Below are 19,533 nucleotides of genomic sequence, written 5' to 3' on the forward strand. Positions count from 1 at the left end.
GCCGGATCCGGAGCCGTATTTTTCGTTAAAAACGTCTCCGGCTCCGGACTAGCTAAAAATGATTTTTTAAAGTAATATTATAATTCGGCAACGGTCTATTTCCATATAATAAACTGAAAAACTATTGTTACTTAACAAATAGACACACATCCTTCTACTTTTATATAGCTTTAATCAAATAAAAGCAAAATATTTTATATTATTTATTTAATTTTATCAAATTCAATAATGAAAAAAAATTGATATATTAATTTTAAGGTAGGAGCCGGAGCTGGAGCCGGAGCCGTATTTCCAAATACGGCTCCGCGGAGCCGGAGCCGGAGCCGCATCAAAATTATACGGCTCCGACACCCTGATAAAAACATTAATTTAAATAATAAAAGTAAACAAATAAAATAAGAGTGTTCTTCCTTATAATATTATCAACACGCATATATAACTGTGAAAGGGGGGGGGGAGGATAACCACCCATCTAAGACAATAATTGATCTAAATATATGATTACCATCTATATGTTATTCCTATTTGCGTGTTCTCTTAAGCAAGATTAACAAATTGAGTAAATACTTTTATAATCTTATTTTTCTTATTTTTCAGGGAAAAAAAACATTTTTAGTATAATAGATTTTTCAAAAATAGAATCTTTCAAAATTTTCCCGAGAAAAGGAAGGTGGCAAAAATACTTTACCTTGGGGCATACAGAACATCTAGATGGAAGTTAGTTTGGTCGGCTCCTTCAGAATTGTTTACATGAACTCGGTAGGTTCCAGCCATCTCAACAGAAGCCTGAAAAAAAAGATTAATTAATATAGATTACAGAAAACCAACTTATTTAGGTGGCTGAAATTTACACCCGTTTTGAAGCTATGGATTCGCAATTTTCTTTCTATTAAAGTCAGGCGCCTGACCAGGGGCGTCCAAGCTTTTTTTTTGGGGGGGGGTAAAAAATTTTAGGGGAGGGGTAATTCGTGTTTGGGGGGGGGTAAAATGGCGCGCGAAGCGCGCCGAAATTTCTTTTTACCCCCCCCAAAATTTTTACCCCGGGGGTAAAATTTGATTGGGGGGGGTAATTACCCCCCCTAAAGTCTGTTGGGGGGGGGGGGTAAATACTCCCCCCAAATCTGTTGGGGGGGGGGGGGGGTAATTACCCCCCCCAAACTAATTTACCCCGGGGGTAAAATTTTTGGGGGGGGTAATTTAATTATGTAAAAAAAGCACCTACCTAATCTATTAAGTTAATAAGTACTATCCTATAACATAAAGTAGTAAGTAAGGTTTATTTGACTATAGCTTCAGATTTCATTACTTTTAATACTGAGTTCTCCTTTTTAGGAAAGCTTCACATAGATCCCATGATGGTTCCACACTATTATAGGTCAATCCTTTGAGTGGTTTTAGGCTATTTTTCTCCTCTTTTTTTACCCTTTAGAAAACACGAGTTCTTAGATGCTAAGGGCGCCACCACTATTTAAATATATAGTAGTATCTCATTCTTTAGAACATAAAAATACAATAATTAACTCACTAACCAATGAACCAATATGATTATACTTTAAAGTGAAGCGTCTTATAGGTCCTGGTAAGTTTTATAACTAGTTTTGAGACACCCTGACATCCTCCCAAAAGAAATCGCCTATAGAAATTCTTTTTCATTTTTTAATGAAATATTTAATTTAGTTAGGTATCTATTTTATGGAATCTCAGTGCTTTACAATTACATCATAGATCCCCGGGATGGTATTTACTCCCCCCCCCCAAAAAAAAATTTTCAGTAAACTTTTTTTTTTAAGAACATTCAATTTGGGGGGGGGGTAAATACCCCCCCCCAAAAAATTTTTTTAAAGAACATTTATTTTGGGGGGGGGGTAATTACCCCCCCCCAAAATGGTTTGGGTGGGGTAAATACCCCCCCCAAAATCGTTAGGGTTGCCTACGGCACCCCCAAGGTAGGGGTAATTTTTTTTTGGGGGGGGTATTGTTCACAAAATTTTGGGGGTGCCAAATGGCCCATTACCCCCCCCCCCTTGGACGCCTATGCGCCTGACAAAGCAGAGGTATGTCTGAAAATTTTGAAAAATTTTTTTTCCGAATTAATTTGAAGATAGACATATAAATAAACAGCTATCAAATTAGCACTAATTAATTTTTTTAAAAGTTTTTTTAAAACTAATTAATTTAGATTTATTACAATTATCTTTAAACATTAAAAATGTAGTCTACAAAAAAGGACAATGATTTTGAAAATATTTATAATATTAGAAATATTTTGGTTTTTGTATTTTTTTGCCATTTTTATTGAATAACATTTTGTTTCAATTAAATGAAGGGAAAACAGAGTTTCTGCAGGTTCCCTATCCCCTATATCCTGTTTTCTAATTGAAAGTTGTGCATATTAATTCTTGAAATCTTGGGGTAAAGTTATTTATAAATGGTCTGCGCTAAAAAAAGGGTCTTTAAAATACAAAAAAAGTATAAAAGTTTCTAATAAAAACCGTAAATGTTTTCAAGAAAAATTAAAAAGATAGAAATTAAGCAGATCATAAAACAAAACACAAATTTTGGGACTTAAAAGGTCTATTTTTTATTATAAAGCTTTGGTTTTAATATTTTTAAGAAGGCAGCTACGTTAACTACCAAATGAATATTTTGTAAATTTTGAAGCACCTCCTAATATTACTGTAGGAGTCTTGTGAAACTTTCCATCAAACATCAATTATTTATTAACATTAAATTAACTTCAGATTACATTAGAGACTACTCTGGGAGGGAGAGATAAAGGTCAGAAAAGTAGAACTTACACCCAATTCTTACTTGGTTTTTTTTTTCTTGATTAATGGGCATTTTTGATAAAAAATAGTTTTTCTTCTGATAAAAAACTCTTCCGGTACATGATTGGCGTTTTATCTTATTATTCAAGAAATTAAAATCAAGAAAATCACTTGTTTTTTGAAGCGCAGCTGCTCTATAACTAGGATCTGTCTATTCGTCACTATGTAAATACACTCATTCGAACTCATACATAAATAAATAAAATATAACAATAGCTGTCTTTCTATGTATTAAAGATTATTGTTCTTTTCAAACTGAAGTTATTGAAGCTACACCACTTATGGACATAATTGTCCTGGTTATATATTTTCAAGAATGCAAAAAGTCAGAATTTTGACAAGTTCATATGTGAAATGTCATTTAAAAACTTTTGCAAAAGTTTCCTTAAAGTGTAACTTTTCTTTTATCCAAATCATTTTTGTTTTTGTTTTAAGTGTTATTTGTATAAAAATTTCTTTACCTCGTTTGAAAAATAAACATAAAAAGAAAAGAAATTTTTTTTTTCTAACAGACAGATAAATAAAATGACATAAGGTGAGATCTCAATTTACAAAGGTGAAACTCTTTAACCCCCCTACTAAGTAATCTTTGTACTTATGGGGGGGGGGGGATATAACACCCCCTCACCCCCAGAGAGCAATGAAACAATGCCGACAATTTTAGTTTTGGTGCACAACAAATTGAGATCTAATCTCTTTTATGACTGCAATACCAGGGCGAGAGAGAGGATAAGGTTATGCTGTAAAGTCAGGCCAATCAAAAACTGTTATTTGCTTAAAAATGCAAGATTTAACTTAATTTAATTACTTAAATTTGTATACATTTTTGCTTATTTGATAATCATAATTTTCCATGTGTATTTAAGTATCCAGGATATTAAACTACATGCATTTAAGCCACCTTTTTTGATAAAGAAAATTAATCATCCACCAAACTGCAATAAACTCATGCTAGTATCTTATAGGCATATATGTTTCTTTGTGTGTGTGTCCATGTTAAACCTCTGTGTTGCAAGTGTATCAACATAGTAAATTAGTCTTAATGTCTCTTAATGTCTATCTATACAAGTATAACATTAGATAGTTGATTCCTATTCCTATACTATTATCATAAATAACTGCAAAAGTGTGTCAACAAAATGCGTCCATATTTAACAGGGGTGCATATCCGTTTTTCCTTATTGAGTATACATATTAAAACTTAGTAAAATAGAGCTATGTCTGTCTGTCCGAATGAAGCTTAAAATCTCGCTAACCGCTGAACTTTTTAGACATAGACTATTCCCCCCAAGCAAATCCACAAGTGGTATATATGTACAGAGCATATCTTACATTGCATTTTTTAAAACAAGAAATCGCTTTTTTATTGCGGAAAATTGAAAAAAAAAACATATACCTAAGTAAATTTACTACACGGAAAATGCATATTTTTAGTTACACATACAATTTAAAATAACCATTTCCTGATACATTACTTGTGCTAACCCTAACAGTAAGATTTAAAAGAAAAATATAAGTGCTTTCATATATTTGTTACAATTATCTACAAGTATAGATTATCCCTGTCAAAATTGATAAATTTTGTTTACATTTAATTTTAAGTCGTCGATGTGTCAATAGATGAGAAAATTGGTCAAAACTGACATATTAAAGAATAGAGTTATTCGAATGATATAACTTCAGTATGATATCAATAAATTAACTGCAAAGAAAGTTTAACGTCAGGATTAAGAGGGGGGATATGAGATAAAATAAGTAATAAAAACAATAAGAAAATCTTATTTGTTTCATTTATTTCTTTACAACAAAAAAGTTTCATTCTTAATATATACCAAGTAGTGTTTTTTGGCTTTTTGTTGTATGAAGCATTTAGTTTAAAATCTTTTAAAATTTAAATGCCAAAAATCTATTTAAAGCAATCTCTAAATCTACATATATTTATGTTGAAAAAAAGGCATAAAGACCCAGTTGGATTCCAGACGCTTGAAAAAGTAGAGGCTATTATTAACAAATGTCTTTATTCAAAATTTTACAAGTTTAAAGGAGCAAGCTACCTTATAGAGAAAATTTAGTTAAAGTGATAAAAGTAAAAAAATTAAAATCCCTTTTTTAAAACAAAACGTCCTTTTGATTATCCTATTAATTTCTTTATAGATAACCATTACAGCATGATAATGTTTAAAAATCCCAAAGATACTTTCTTTTGGATAGCGGAAAGATGAAGGCAAAAAAAGTAAGGAATATATATTTTTCATGATAAAAATAAAACAGAATTTTAGATCTTGGCTTAAAAGAGAGAGAGAGAGAGAGGGGGGGGGGGGATAGGGTAATATCGCATGAAATATCTGTTTCTATTGTGGAAAGTATCAGAATATGCCATCCTATCTTATAGACCCCATTTACCATCCTGATACCATCGCATACGTTACAGGATGGAACACAAGAAAATTGGATTTTAAAAGTACACTCCGATTTTTTAAATAGTTTTACTTTAAATTTGTGTGAAAACAAAAGTCAAAATTTTAAGAAACGCAAAAAATATTTTTTTTGTTAATTTTTTTCTTGGACACCCAGCATATAATATTTATTCTTAAGATACAATAGCTCTCCTGTTCTATTGTTCAACATATGTACACTTATCTTAAGATAGAAAGATACAAATCTGCAGGTTATTATCTATCTATCTAGACATCTACATATAAAATTTACTTAAAATTTAAGAAAAATAAACTGTTAAAAGTTTCCTAGGAAGAAAGTGAAGGAAAGAAAATTTAATAAAGCTCAATTACACCGAGGCAAAAGTTTCCAAAATGATTCATAAAAATAAACTTGAAAGAAAGGGAAGGAATAAAGAATGGAAGATTTTTTTTGCATTTTTGCACTTTATAACATCCACCATATACAGGATGTTATAGATAGATACATAATAAAGGATAAAATAGAATAAAAACTTCGCAATAACACAACAACCAATTAAAATATTATTAAAATTTTCCCTATCAATTAATTTTATTTTTTAAAACTATAATGAGAAAAAAAGGATCAATTAAATATTCTTTTTAAAGGGGACAATTTTAGCCATGGTTGGCTCAGCAACAAAGAGCTAACAATATATCAATAAGACTGCTTTTAAACTGTAAAGTACAGAATCTCGGAAGTATCTCGCTACTAAAAAGAAATGAATAAAGAAATGATTATTTACGTAGAACAATAAAAGTGTTAACACTATATTTGCTCTCAATAACTGCCTATTAGAAAGGGTTAAGTGTTTTCCTAATGTCAAAATGATGACACACAAGTAGTTTCTTATCAGCAGTACTTCACGTGTATTGTTTAGTTGCGCTGCTACTTTACAATTTGCTATTATTTGACTGTGCCTCTATTTATAAATGCTCAATTGCAAATGGCTTTGTGCGCTAGCTCCCAGATTAAGAAAATGGGGTTAAAACTAGGAAAGAGTTTAGCTTAATCTTTTGATTTCCTTAAGAAGCCATTCAGGAGAGGCCGGACAAGGGCAGGAATAGGGCTGCTGTGCCCCGCAGACACATATTATACCTTTTTTAAAACAGATTTGTCACATTGTCATTTGGAGAGGTCCAATTAAAGACAAAAATGGTTGCTAATAGCGCAGCTACTTTGTAAATATGATCTGTCAGTACGTAATAACGTCCGATCAAGTTAATGAAATTATTGATATGTTGTATTTATTGAAAGTAAACACCATGTTGAGAATTCCTTCGTCAAACATATTATGAGCTTTTCTTAAAACTGCGCTGCTTATGAACCAAACTGTTCTGTTATAAGTAATCCCATCCCTGTTTAATAGAAATAGAAATATATCTTTCTTCCTTAGGATTAAATGTAAGAATTTGTTTGTATTTATCTGTTATCAGTGTTCTAAAGGCATCTTTTTAACCCATATAAACTTTTAACTTGGGAAACAATTGTGCACACAAATACACAAAATACAAACGGTGGACTTTCACTTCCTCATAAGTTTTGAATAGTGAAATTATCAGAACAGCATAAACTAACCTTTCCTCTTTGTTTTATTCAAATAAAACATCTTATCCATTATTTGCTATTGTGTTTTACAGTGAATATAAACACCTATGCGTCGATGAACGTACAACAAAACAAATTAATGCAAATTAACAAGGGTAATAATGTCCAATTTCGGATTGAAAAGTGCATTTTCAATAAAAGTGCGCATCCTATTCATTCTCAAATCGTGTGTTCACTTTCTTGTATATAAGTAATTATACTCTAACTTGTTGTTAAAATACCTATAGCGATCAATTTAGTAGAAACACATATGTACAAATAAGTCTACTATCAAACTGATAATAAGTATACCTTTGTGATGTTTAATATTCCATGTTCAACACTCAACAATTCAGAGTTAGGTCCCAGTAGAACCCCGGAGGGGCTGGTCCACATATACTCCATGACACTGGGGTTCCCACGGGCAGTCAAGTTGATGGTCAGGGCGCTATTCTCTACCACTTCAATAGGGGACTCCAAATCGGGAAACTGAGGCGGATCTGAAAAAAAATGGTTGTTAAAAATGAGCATAACTGATACACAGTCTTTAAAGTTCTAAAATAATTCAACAATTATATATTTCTTTGTGATGCCAAACAAAGTTTTGAAAGAATAAAAATATTTTTGGTGTGAAGAATAATATATCTTTTTAGCAAAAACTTTTTACATCTATTTTGCTTTATGAATTCAATTTTAAGAAGACTCTCACTTTTTATATTACGCTTATATTATTGTCTTCTTTAAGTAAGTTCTGTTCATAAGTAGCGTATTGTACCAGTATAGTCTCTATTAATATATGTACATGATATCGTAACTGTATAACGAACATACGTACAGAAATTCATAATAATATAGTAGCTGCGCTACTAATAGGATGTATATCTTAATACATTATATCCTTATTTACATCTAAATTTGTCAATTTAGAAGTGTTAGTGTTTTATCAGTTAGGGAAGATTATATTAATTTTGTTAGTTAACAGACCCCTAGGAAATAGAAATTTTTTACTCAACATTTTTAATTTAAATTTGATTTTATGTAAAGATTCCGTTAAAATTTTATAAGCACCTTAGATGTATTTTGATAAGATATGAAAAGTGGCGGGCGGCAGCAATCTGTAAATCAGCGACTAAAGGCGAATTGATTTATCAAATTTTCTTAACGTCTTAATGATTCTTTTAAATGAAATGTCCCATTTAACTTCCTACATTATTTTTCTCCTTTTTTTAGAATCAAAAAGGTTGTATGATAGGGCCCCCATAATTGGGTGTTATAGAATGATAAGTACTAAGTAGTTAGAGATGGTAATGATAGCTCTACCAACCATTGAGGAGGAGGGTGTGAATTAAGATGGAACTTGAGATAGCACCCTATACTCCCACTCCCCCCTTCTTTATTACCTAATCTGAAGGTTGACATCGCTATGGTGACAAATAATTTTCATTCAAATCAAATCTCAATACAAATTTCGGTTGGCAGTTTTTAATAAAACAAGTAAAGTACTATTTGAAGTTGCACAACACGAAAATTATTACAAATGTAAGGTTTAAGATACAATGATATAAAATGGATTAAATATTTATTACTGCATACAATAGCAATATGCATTACAAACAAGTTATAGTAATTAGAGGGTTAAATAATTTTAGCAAAGCTTCTTTTTTTTCCATTTATGTTGGTTAATATGTCTTTTGTAGGCAATAAGTATTAGTTTTTCTCTCAATATTCTGTAGTACACTTTATATTTAAAATTTGTTGTTACTGCGCTACTTACGGTCATAACAATGCTTGTTAAGTTGTAAGTTGTAGTATATGCATGAAATTATAAATAATTAAATGCATTACGGATACTAATAGTAATACAGACACACCCACTATAAAACATTGTCATAAGAAAATGGTTATTTTTTGGGTACAGTACAAGAAAAATATGAGCACATCAATAAGCTCACAATATTTTAGATGTATAGACTACATTTTCAACAAAAACATTATTCATAAAATATTTAGAAGAAAAAGTGCGTAGTTACTGTGTCTTGCTAAAAGAGTTATTAGATCTTTAAATTTAAAGTCATTGAGTACAATCTTAATATGAGACCAATTTCATATAACCAAAAATAGGGTTTAAAAACTACATTTTAAAAATTTTACATGGTGTACCTATGTATGCATATCTATACAAAATTGCCTTTAAATGCTAATAATTGCTAGATTATGTTGAATTATTTTATAGTATCCTAACTTATGGTAAAATGCCTTTTTATCATTATTTTTAGAAAGTAACAATTTTCTTATTATTTAGAAATATAAATGGCTTAAGTACAGGAAGTGAGATTTTTAAAATAAGCGTTTAATTTCAGAATTATATATATAACATATATATTACATTAAAAAGAAAAGTATTGCATTTTATTTCAATTGATGTTTCTTTAATGCTGTTCAAGCTTAAAAACAGCGAAAATTGTAGTTTTAAATGATTTAGGTAAGGTTACAAATTAAGTAAGGATTCTTTGTAGGAAGACAAATATGGGGTCTATTATGACCACCTGGCAATTCATGTAAATAAGCACAACTGACATATCACTTAATTAAAAACAAAAAAATCTTTTTTATTGTGGAATTGCAAAAACAACCAAACGTTGCATTTCTGTTTAAAAGACAAAGGACACTCCAAGGGGGGGATGGGAGCAGTGCCATTTTAAAATCAAAATTGAAACACAGTTGACTTACTACGTTTTTATTAAAATGAAAGGTTTAAAAAATGTTTTACAGAGGAAGGGGTGTAAATTTGATGAAACTCAAGTGGTAGGAGGCGCTAACACCCACACGTACTTGATTGGTTGATAGTTCTCTGAGAGTTTTTTAGCTCCCCGATATAGAATGAAGGAATATTATCTTATAACAAAAAAGACCAAAATGAAGCTGTCATTGAAAAGTTACATGTTGTGTAAAAGGTTCTAATTTACATGGTCAAGTACATAGAAGAGGAAAGGGAAACGTGCATACAAAATAGGAAGGATAAAAATTTTGAGAATTGTCAATTTAATTCCAGTAGTAGTAAGGATAATACGTGTTTTTTTTAGGGGGGGGGGGGGTGATTTTAATAATGTCAAATATTTACCAATAAAAGTAAGATAGTTATGACCTAAAGACAGAAACTGCCATAAAATAGATCTAAATTGTAATATTTTTTATGCTAATATGACAGGACACTTTAGCAGGTATTGTATGCATCTTCCCTGTGAACTTCAAAAAGGTTTTACATTTTCAAACAGAATATTTACAAGGCAACCTTCACAGAAAAACTATAGACGGGAAATCATGTAGCTATTTTCATTGAGTAACGTTTGAATTTTCTGCCAGTGAAAAAGACAATACCTTGGAGCATCTATCTTTATAAATTTAAACTAAGATATTGCATTTTTCGCATCAATGCTTATTTTTGATTGGCAAAAAAGTTAAAAGCAAAATATTTTTTAATAATTAATTTTGAATGTTTTAAGCCTATTTTTCAATGTTAGATTTTATTGCAAATTGTTCTATCTATTTTTCTATGGTTTATATGATGTACATAGATAAAATTTGTAGATGCCATCCTACCAAAAGTAAAGTTAGTATCATTAACCAAGGACATCAGTTAATGTTACCATGTGAGATAGATAGATAAATACTGGGGTTTTAGATAGATAATTAAAATGAGATATTTATAAACAGATATTAAACAACATGTTAGATTACTAGACAGGTACGTAACCAAACAAGAATTGTAGAGTAACTTGGCTAATAAAAAAATATGAAAAATACTTACATGCAACTGACAAAGTGACCGCGTCTAAAGCCTCTCCCATTTCATTTGTAGATTTACAGGTAAAAACTTGTCCATCATCCTGCTGGGCAACCTTGAACCTGTACGTGGCCAGAGTCACCTTGCCACCATAACTACCAGGTCGTGTCGTCAGCTGACTGTTCAGAGGAATGCCGTTATGCAGCCAGACAACTGTCGCGGCAGGATTAGCTTCACTGCTTTCACATTCTAGTTGAGCTTCACTTCCCTCGGTTAGATATTCTGGCGTGACTTTGATGCCAACTTTTGTTGGGGCATAATTGACAGACAGGCGGACGCTAGCTTCTTTTGGCTCGCTAGCACGGCTTGTGGCAACGCAACGGTAAACGGCGGCATTATCAGTCATATTAGGAGTAATAATAAGGGTAGCACTGGCATGGTTATCCCCCATAACATACTCGCTGTACACCTCCTTGTTGCGGTGGAACCATTTCAGCGTGGCCAACGGAAACCCACCTTTAGCGGTACATTTGATTTTTGCCACCTGACCTCCAACCAGCACAGTTGTATCCTCATAGCCTACTATTTGAGGATGCTCAAAGGGATATAAAACTCCGACTTTATGAGTGCTAACTTTCGTCGCCTTAACAGCTTGATTTATTGAGTGACATTGGATGCTCTTTACTTTGTCTCTAGATCCCACGGCAACAGTTGTATTTGTACTGGTGATCCATCCGCCACTGTGCGAGGGAGTTGATCTTGTGTGGTTGCCCTTGATTGGGTGACCGTCAACCACCCACCAAATGTCGACAGGGGGATTGGATTCTGAGGTGATGCATTCGAAGGATAGAATATCACCGGTTTCGGCTTCGGTAGGACCAATAATGTCAACTTTTTCAGGGGCATCTAAAACAAACAAATATTATGCTATTTATATAATAATTAATTGAATTTTAAAATTAAACCTACTAGGTTTTTAAACTTTTAGTTATACTTATACAATGTACATAGATTTACTTTACTTCTAGTTAGAAAGTTTATCTTTTTCTTTGCAATTTTAATTAAACTTTAAACATAACCGAAACTTAAATATTCATCACCATTGCTACTTTATACTTCAACTCTTATGTGGTGGTCCGTTGGTAGGTAATGCACATATATATTTTATTTTGATTTATTATTCTTTTGTACTACTGCTTTGCTCAAGGGTATAATTATTTGTAAAACAGTTATACAAAAAGACACTTACATTGAACAGACAGCTTAATATCAGCGGTTAGCGGTTCTGGTAGCAGCTCGTTCTTAGCATGACAGCTGTACACAGCGTTGTTGTCTGAAGCCTACAATAAATATGATTACAATACAATGATAAACTTGAAATATAAACTAGGATTTAATTTCATTGGGAAATTATTTTATTATGAAAAATAAGTAATAATACCTGAGCGACGAACTCATAATCGTTGCTTGAACCGCCTTTGATATTTGTGTAAGAGCTATCAATCCTCTCGCCGTTTTTGTACCAGGTCAAAGTGGCTGGGGGGTTACCGCCACGGGACCTACAGTTTAACGGGACCCGATCGCCTTTCTTGAGTGCAACGCCGGGCGTGTAGCCGCTGATTTCAGGGGAACCAGGAGGATCTAAAAAAAATAGCAATAAAAAAACCTTCTAATAAATGCGCGTAAAAGTCGGCATTTATTTTGAGGTGAAAATTGGTAAGATTTACGACACATATCTTTTTGTATATACACGATTTAAACCCTTTCCCATTTAAGAATAATTGGTAATAGACTAATTAAGGGAGAAGCAACTCTATAGCATGAATAAGTCCGTATGTTTTTTGGTACCTTTAAAATGTTAAGGAAAATGTTTTAAACACTGTGAAAATTGAATATTTCTACCCTACAAAAAAAACCTGTACCATCTTTGATTTATGGTAAATAATAAAATGAATATTAGGCCCATGGCTCTTAGTAAAGTTAATTGTCCAGCTTATTACACACATGATGGCCAAAACAGAGAATTAAGATATGTGCACAACAAAATAACAAAATGCCTAAGCTCCCCTTTTTTATGGATGTTTCTTTAAGACAGCAAGAATAAAAGCTTATAATAACAGCAAAAGTTTAAGAAAAAGTAACGATATTATTGATGTATTGTATCAATATAAAACAAAGTAATTATTAAGTTAGCTCTTTATTGTAGATTTCTAGAAGAATTGGGCATAATGTTGATGTATATTTCAGACAAATCAAATCGTGTAATAGCACCTGCACATCGATAATATGTCAGTCATAGCCGTTTTAAAGAAATGTTTAAGGTTGATTAAACCCATTACAATTGCTAGTATATACTCAAGCTTAAGGAAAATTTTTTGCTGTTTTTATGATAAACTTTTTGGACCTCAGCCCATCTAAAATCTAGTGTATAGTTCCTATCAAATCTTTTTATGGATATATAAAAATATACAACTATGTATGTATGTGTATGTAACTTTTGCAAAATTTATATACATTATATTAAAGATATATGAATTTTTCATAAAAAAGGAACCTAAATTGTTTATAAAATGTGTACTCTTTATTTTTCTAGATGAAGAAAAGGAAAATTGAAAGAAATCTATTTGTCCAAAATAAATAAATCCCTAAGATTTTCTATATCTGTATAGACAATTGCTCTAATAATTATGGAAAATTCTCAATTTTGCTTGTACTTTACTTTTCTTTTTTTGCAATGGTCTTATGGACATAGATATTATTTTGAAATTAGTTTTACAAAATAATGTAAATTCTTAATGATTGAAAAATATCCTTTTTAATACTGTATCCAATAAGAATTAAACCATGTACAATGATATAAGCGCAATGCATTTTTACAACTTCTTTTTTTCTAGATGCAATATTTCTTAATTCCAAAGGGAAATACAAGGAATATAGCTTCCATAGATGGGGTTAGGGGTAAATGGTGCCTATTTTTATACTGTATGTATATATTTTAGAAGACCAGCTTCATGACAACTGAGAAATGTCCGTCAGTCTGATCGAAACACTAAAGTAAATTGAATGTATCTTAAACGGCCTTGAAGGAACATAAACAAAAATGCTATATTCGGTTATTTAGAAACATTATCTGCATAAGTTTACTTTTGAAAAAAAAGTATACTTATTATCGCTGCATCACTCAGGACATACTTGTCCTTTTTATATTTCAAAGCCGACACTGTGAATTTTTAACTGTACAAAATGAACCCTTTTAACCAAAACCGAAAAGAAGAAGATATGCTACAATAGCAAATATATATACAGCCAAAGATTTACCTACCTTTTTAGATGGTAAAAATACAAGCCAAAAATATTATTGTATGTGCTTTTATTGCATAGCTATATTTTTATTGGATTATATTTTTTTATCAATCAATCAATCAAGATTAGATTTATTTCTATCAAACAAAAATTAACTGTCTATTTATCTCTCGACTTACATTGAACAGATATCTGTAGTTCCGTGGCTAGGCTGGCATCTGGTAGTGCTGGATGTCCTGCCTCGCACCTCACCGTCCGCAGGTTGTCTGCAATGCCAGGTCGGAACTTGAGAGTGGAGGTCAGGGTTGTCCGCTTGTCACTGGACCCTTCGGTTTCCTTGTCTTCCAAACGACCTGAAATTAATAAACATTATTAAAAATCAAAACAATCAGATGGATTTTTTTTAACCATCTTTCTATTCTTGATTAATTCACTAGCAGTAATTTGAAACATTATAATAACTACTTTCTCCCTCCTTATTAAATGGTCAAACATTAAGAATGTATCAAAGAGGGAAGGAGCGGGGAGAAGGGGTTACAGAGAAACAAATAAATAACAACCAAAAAACTACCTAAGAAATTGCCCTCCCCTTTTTATATAAATTTTTAGCACATGTAATATTCTCCCAAATATTTTTGGGTTTCCATAGCATAAAACTAATTTTTTGATTTAGTCAAGAAATAATTTATTGGGATGATTTCATGAAGTACAAGGTCTCATCAATTAGTTAGGCATAGCTTTTTGTGTTTCTTGTTAATAAACATGCTTTTTAATGGTTCTCTTTTTCTTTACTTATTCTGTAAAAACTTTACGGATTTTTTACTTTTTTTTGGTGGATTTTTTTAGCAGTTTTAAAGGGCCCATGTAGTTTTTATTTAAAGGCCCGGGCAGGCACACCAGATAATTAAGCATCGCAATCACTTGCCATTAAAATAATGTTCGGATGTAAGTATAGATTTATACAAGTATTATCTCGCACACCAGGCTACGAAATTAAATACCAAAGTCAATTATTGAATTCTTGTCTAACAGGGGGGTTTCATTGATTGAAGTGCGGCTACTTTATCCTTGATGTTGTCTGTTTGTTTTCAGTTAAGACAATTAGAAATAAGGATTAACAATTTCAAAAGAGAGACAAATAAGGAAGGTCAATTTTCGTTAGATATAAAGCAATTAGTACCATACTTAAAGATGTTAACAGCCTTGTTTTTCAAAATACTGGAATATTTTTTATCGATTTAAGAAGAGATGATATTAATAAGCAAATCTTGTTAAAAAATAAACAGAAATAAGTATGATTTAATTATATTATTATTTCTTAGGAAAAATTTTATTTACCAATAACAAAACTAGTTGTTTTTATTAAGAAAATAATAATAATCTGGTTATAAAACTTATTTACTTTCATGTAGTAATCAACTTTATAAAATATTCCTTTAAAAACGTTAGAAAACAAGGATGACATCATCCATAAAGCAAAATTCAGTATAGAGACATACGGAATATGTCATTAATCTGCAATATGCTTAAAATGGACGTAAATCAAACCATTTATTGAGATGCTACGGTTATTACATTTCAAAAATCAAGTCAAATGTAAATTTGGTTTCGAAATGGCTAAATAAAAATTCAGCGTTTAGGAGGTATGGTCATGATTGTAGAGCTGCTTTATTACTTGTTGTTATAGGAATCTTCCAAAAAAATGAAGAAAAATTAATTAAAAACTGATGTTAACTATTCTATTATCTAAGCGCATATAATGGCGAGCATAGTTTAAGTTAATTATCTTTCAGGAGAAAAAGATCTAATAAATAGTTTTATTTAATGACTTAAGGTTAACATATACGTATACACATACATTTAATATTCAATTTTTTAAAAATTATCATTCATTTTTGTAAAAATAATTATCTACACCAAAATCCAAAAAGTAAATCTAAAACATTTTGATTCACGTACTCTGAAGTTTGTAAAAATATATAGATTGTTACATGACTAATAAGGATCTCCCTTATGACTCTTTTTATCCGTCCATCCTGTTATTTTACTTTCTCTGTAAATATTGGCTAAAAAGGGCGTGTGTTGTATTAATAAAACACTGGTAATGAAGAATTTTGACCCCTGAATCACTACCCCTGCATAATTTTCAGGTCTTTGTTCAAATAATTTTAAAGGCTTTATGTTTAAATTTTTCTTTAAATTTTACTGTGTTTAAAGGTACTGGACAGTTGTAAGATGATTTCTCAAATAGGAATATCTATCTACTAAATCTTCAAAGATAGATATGCCAAAATTTTGATAACATAAGTTTAGATTTTTCTGTTTTATTTATTTTGGTGTAGTATATTTATATATTCTGGTAGAAGTAGATAAAATTATGATTTATAAGACAAACTGGACATGTTTATTCTATATTTAATATATATATATTATTCTATATATATATAGACATATTTATTCCTACATTTACTATACCAACAAATATTTAGATCGATGGTGTCAAAAAAGTATCACAGCAAAAAAAGCAGGCAAAATTTTGGGCAAAACAATGCTAGTTAAATGATGAATACGGAAAAAAACCTTTTGATCTTAACACACATTAGTTATAGAGTAGCTGCTAAAATAAAAAAAAAATATTTTTGAGACATACGGTAACAATACAGACAGTTTTCTTATTATTTGTTATTAGTTTGATGTAATTCAATTTATTGGCGGTAAAAAAACATATTTATTTGACATGCTATTCGAAAATGGGTATTTCATAAACATTTGTTTTTAGATAAGGAGAATTCATTTTAGAAGCGCAGCTACTCCATAGCTTCTAATGCTGCGCTACTTATAGCAATAATTGTCTTTGTTGAACCTTTAATTCTAATTCAAAGTGAAGCTATCTTGAAAAAAAATCCAGACAAATTAGCATAAAACTAACACCTATTTTCTTTTTTTAACCATGGCAAGGCATATACTATACATATGATTAAATCTTTTTATAAAACTGAGTATAAATAAACTCGATGGTCTGTAAAGATCTCCCCCTCCCCACCCTTCTAACCTAATTTACCGGATGTGGGAGGGTTATGGTATGAGGGAGGTTATGGTGGGGAAGGTTGTTATTATTAACCCCAGCAAGTCCTAATTAAATCCTTGAAGTCGACCCAGAGAAACATTTTGGTTGCAAATGTGTCCCACGAAGTTTATAACGCCTGGTTCCGATCCCTAGATTTTATTAGTTAAAAAATTAATATTTTTTTCTTGAAAACGAATTTTTTTTTCAATCGCCTTTTAAAAAAGTTTGAAATTATAAATTCATATTACGCCTTATTCAGTAGCTATATAACACAACACAGTGTTTTGAATACGCAATTCAAACTTTTTAATCCTCTCTATTCATTAGGTTTCAAAAGAACTTTGTAAAGGGGATTACTTATTAAAAATGTTTCAGGCTTCGAAATTTTATCAACTTTTTTAAGCTCAAGATATTTTCCAGGGAAAGAGGGTATCTAATATGAAAGCTGCCTTTTGTCGTAAAAGTTGTAATGAGACTGCTGTCATTTTCAAAGAATATTTTTACATTCTTGATTTTAAGCTCTCCTCCCTTGTCCCTGATTTCTCTGAGCAAATTGTTGCAAAGAAAATTTCAAAGATTATTTTTTTTAAATTTCATAAATCTTTTGCATTTAACAAAATTTTATTAAAACTGTAAGAAAATGTCAAATGTCAAATTTCAATTTATTTAATTTTTTAAATAAAATACAAAATAACGTTGTATTCGCAAATACTTTGATATTATGACATGTCGTTACAAATGTTACAATTTGCAGACCTCTCTGTTGTAACAACCAACTCCCAAAATTCCCCTTCCCCCAGTTTCATCTTAATACACCTTACTGCCTATGCTGGCCTAGACATGACAACGGCTATGTCTTGGAGTTTTTGTTAAGCAGAAAAATATCAGTGCATAATTTTTTTTGAAGAAAATAGGACAGAATAAAATTAACTTTTTACCAACTCACTAGGGGCTCTAAGATTATATTTGATTAAAAAACAACAATATTTTCTAGTTTGCTGTATTTTATTTACTTTAATTTCATTAAAAAAATTAACAGTTTTGTAGAAACAATTCTTACATCTAGTTTCCTTTTTTGGTATATTTAAGCACTTGAATATGATTGACTAGGGGGGGAGTCGTTCTGTGGGGCGCAAGGGGTGGTGACAGGATATAATACTTCCTGATAACTTTATTATTAGGTAATGATTCAACTATATATTGGTATTATAAAGAAGAACTGTCATTTTTAAACAAAAAGATGTATTACTTGTTAAAATTTAAAACAGAGGGACTGATTAAAAAGCAATTAGGACCTTTGAAAATGTTATATTTAATATAATAACTATTGTTATAACATCCTTTTTTATAAGATTATTTTATGATATTTTTTTCTTTTGTTGAAAATCTAATAAAAATACTGAAACTAATACCATACAAAGTAAATTTTCAATGAATTTTTTTTTTTTTACGCAATGGCAAAAAAGTTATATCATAACATTGTTACAAAATAGGATTTATAATTTTAATTTTTTTTAAAGCAGGAACAATTACATACAATTTTAGCGAATCTTTTATGTATTTTTATTGCTAAATAAAAAACTATTTCCATACTAAGGAATAATACGTCAAAAAGGGCTCACAGACATGTCAACAGGCAGACAAACCGACGCAAAAGACTAATATAGTAGTTTCATTACCAAAGAATAAGTAAAAATAATTGAGTACACGTTTATGTTATTAAATTGAGGAAACTACAGAAACTCTCACTTTGTTATACCCAAGGGCTAAGGCGAGACAGTGCAGAGATATCTATTCACAAAAAAAAACATGATATAGTGAATTAAATTACTTTCTTTCCAATGCCTAAACGAGAAGTTCTGCATTTGTTACCATTTTAGAGAGGAAAAAAGATAAAATTGAATAAAGGCACCATCCTTTTACAAAAAATATTGTAAAATAGCTTCGCTCTATCCTTATGGCCATCCATCAAAAACCCACTTTTTTACTCACTCATACTTAATGTGTCGACATTTAAAATGACGAAGGTTATTTTTTTTAATAGCGCAGCTGCTCTATAAGTCATTAACATTGGTGGGTGTGGCAGTCAGTCGGACGATTAGCAAAGAACATTTGTACGTTGTTAACAAAATAGAAAAAGTTAATTTGAATTATGTTTTTTTTTATTTACCAAAATATTGTCAAGCTTTGCCCTTTTCGAACTTTCTTATCCTTGTTTTTCCTTAATTCTTTGTTTCACAGGCTGTCTGTCTGTCTGTCGACTATCATTTACCCTTTAATGTGCTAAAAAGGTCTAGAATTAACTTTAATGTCCCACCACACTGCTATATCCTGTTAACCCTGGATATATTTTATTGACTTATGTCTTGTCATTGTTTTAAGTCGACTATGGGTATAGTAAAATTTTTGATGGTGACACTAAAAAGGATTTTTTTCTTCATAATGTTTACTTCGTTATTAAGACCTGTATCTAAAATGACATAAAATAATTTTTTTGTTTGTTGCTA

General features: G+C 30.8%; 1 protein-coding gene across 2 annotated transcripts in view; it reads right to left on the reverse strand.

Annotated features, from left to right (window-relative positions):
• LOC145328606 (nephrin-like) overlaps positions 1–19,533 on the reverse strand; it is a 90,390-nt gene that overhangs the window by 17,406 nt on the left and 53,451 nt on the right. For both annotated transcript variants that reach the window (XM_080172351.1, XM_080172350.1), the window contains exons 8-13: positions 14,139–14,312; positions 12,098–12,297; positions 11,906–11,996; positions 10,681–11,562; positions 7,185–7,372; positions 689–786 (exon numbers count right to left, since the gene is read on the reverse strand). In XM_080172351.1, coding sequence (XP_080028477.1) covers positions 689–786; positions 7,185–7,372; positions 10,681–11,562; positions 11,906–11,996; positions 12,098–12,297; positions 14,139–14,312 — 1,633 coding nt within the window. The remainder of the gene's footprint in view (positions 1–688; positions 787–7,184; positions 7,373–10,680; positions 11,563–11,905; positions 11,997–12,097; positions 12,298–14,138; positions 14,313–19,533) is intronic.

This window comes from Acartia tonsa, chromosome 9 (assembly GCF_053477335.1).
Source record: "Acartia tonsa isolate MP-2025a chromosome 9, ASM5347733v1, whole genome shotgun sequence".
In the NCBI taxonomy this organism is placed as follows: Eukaryota; Metazoa; Arthropoda; class Copepoda; order Calanoida; family Acartiidae; genus Acartia; species Acartia tonsa.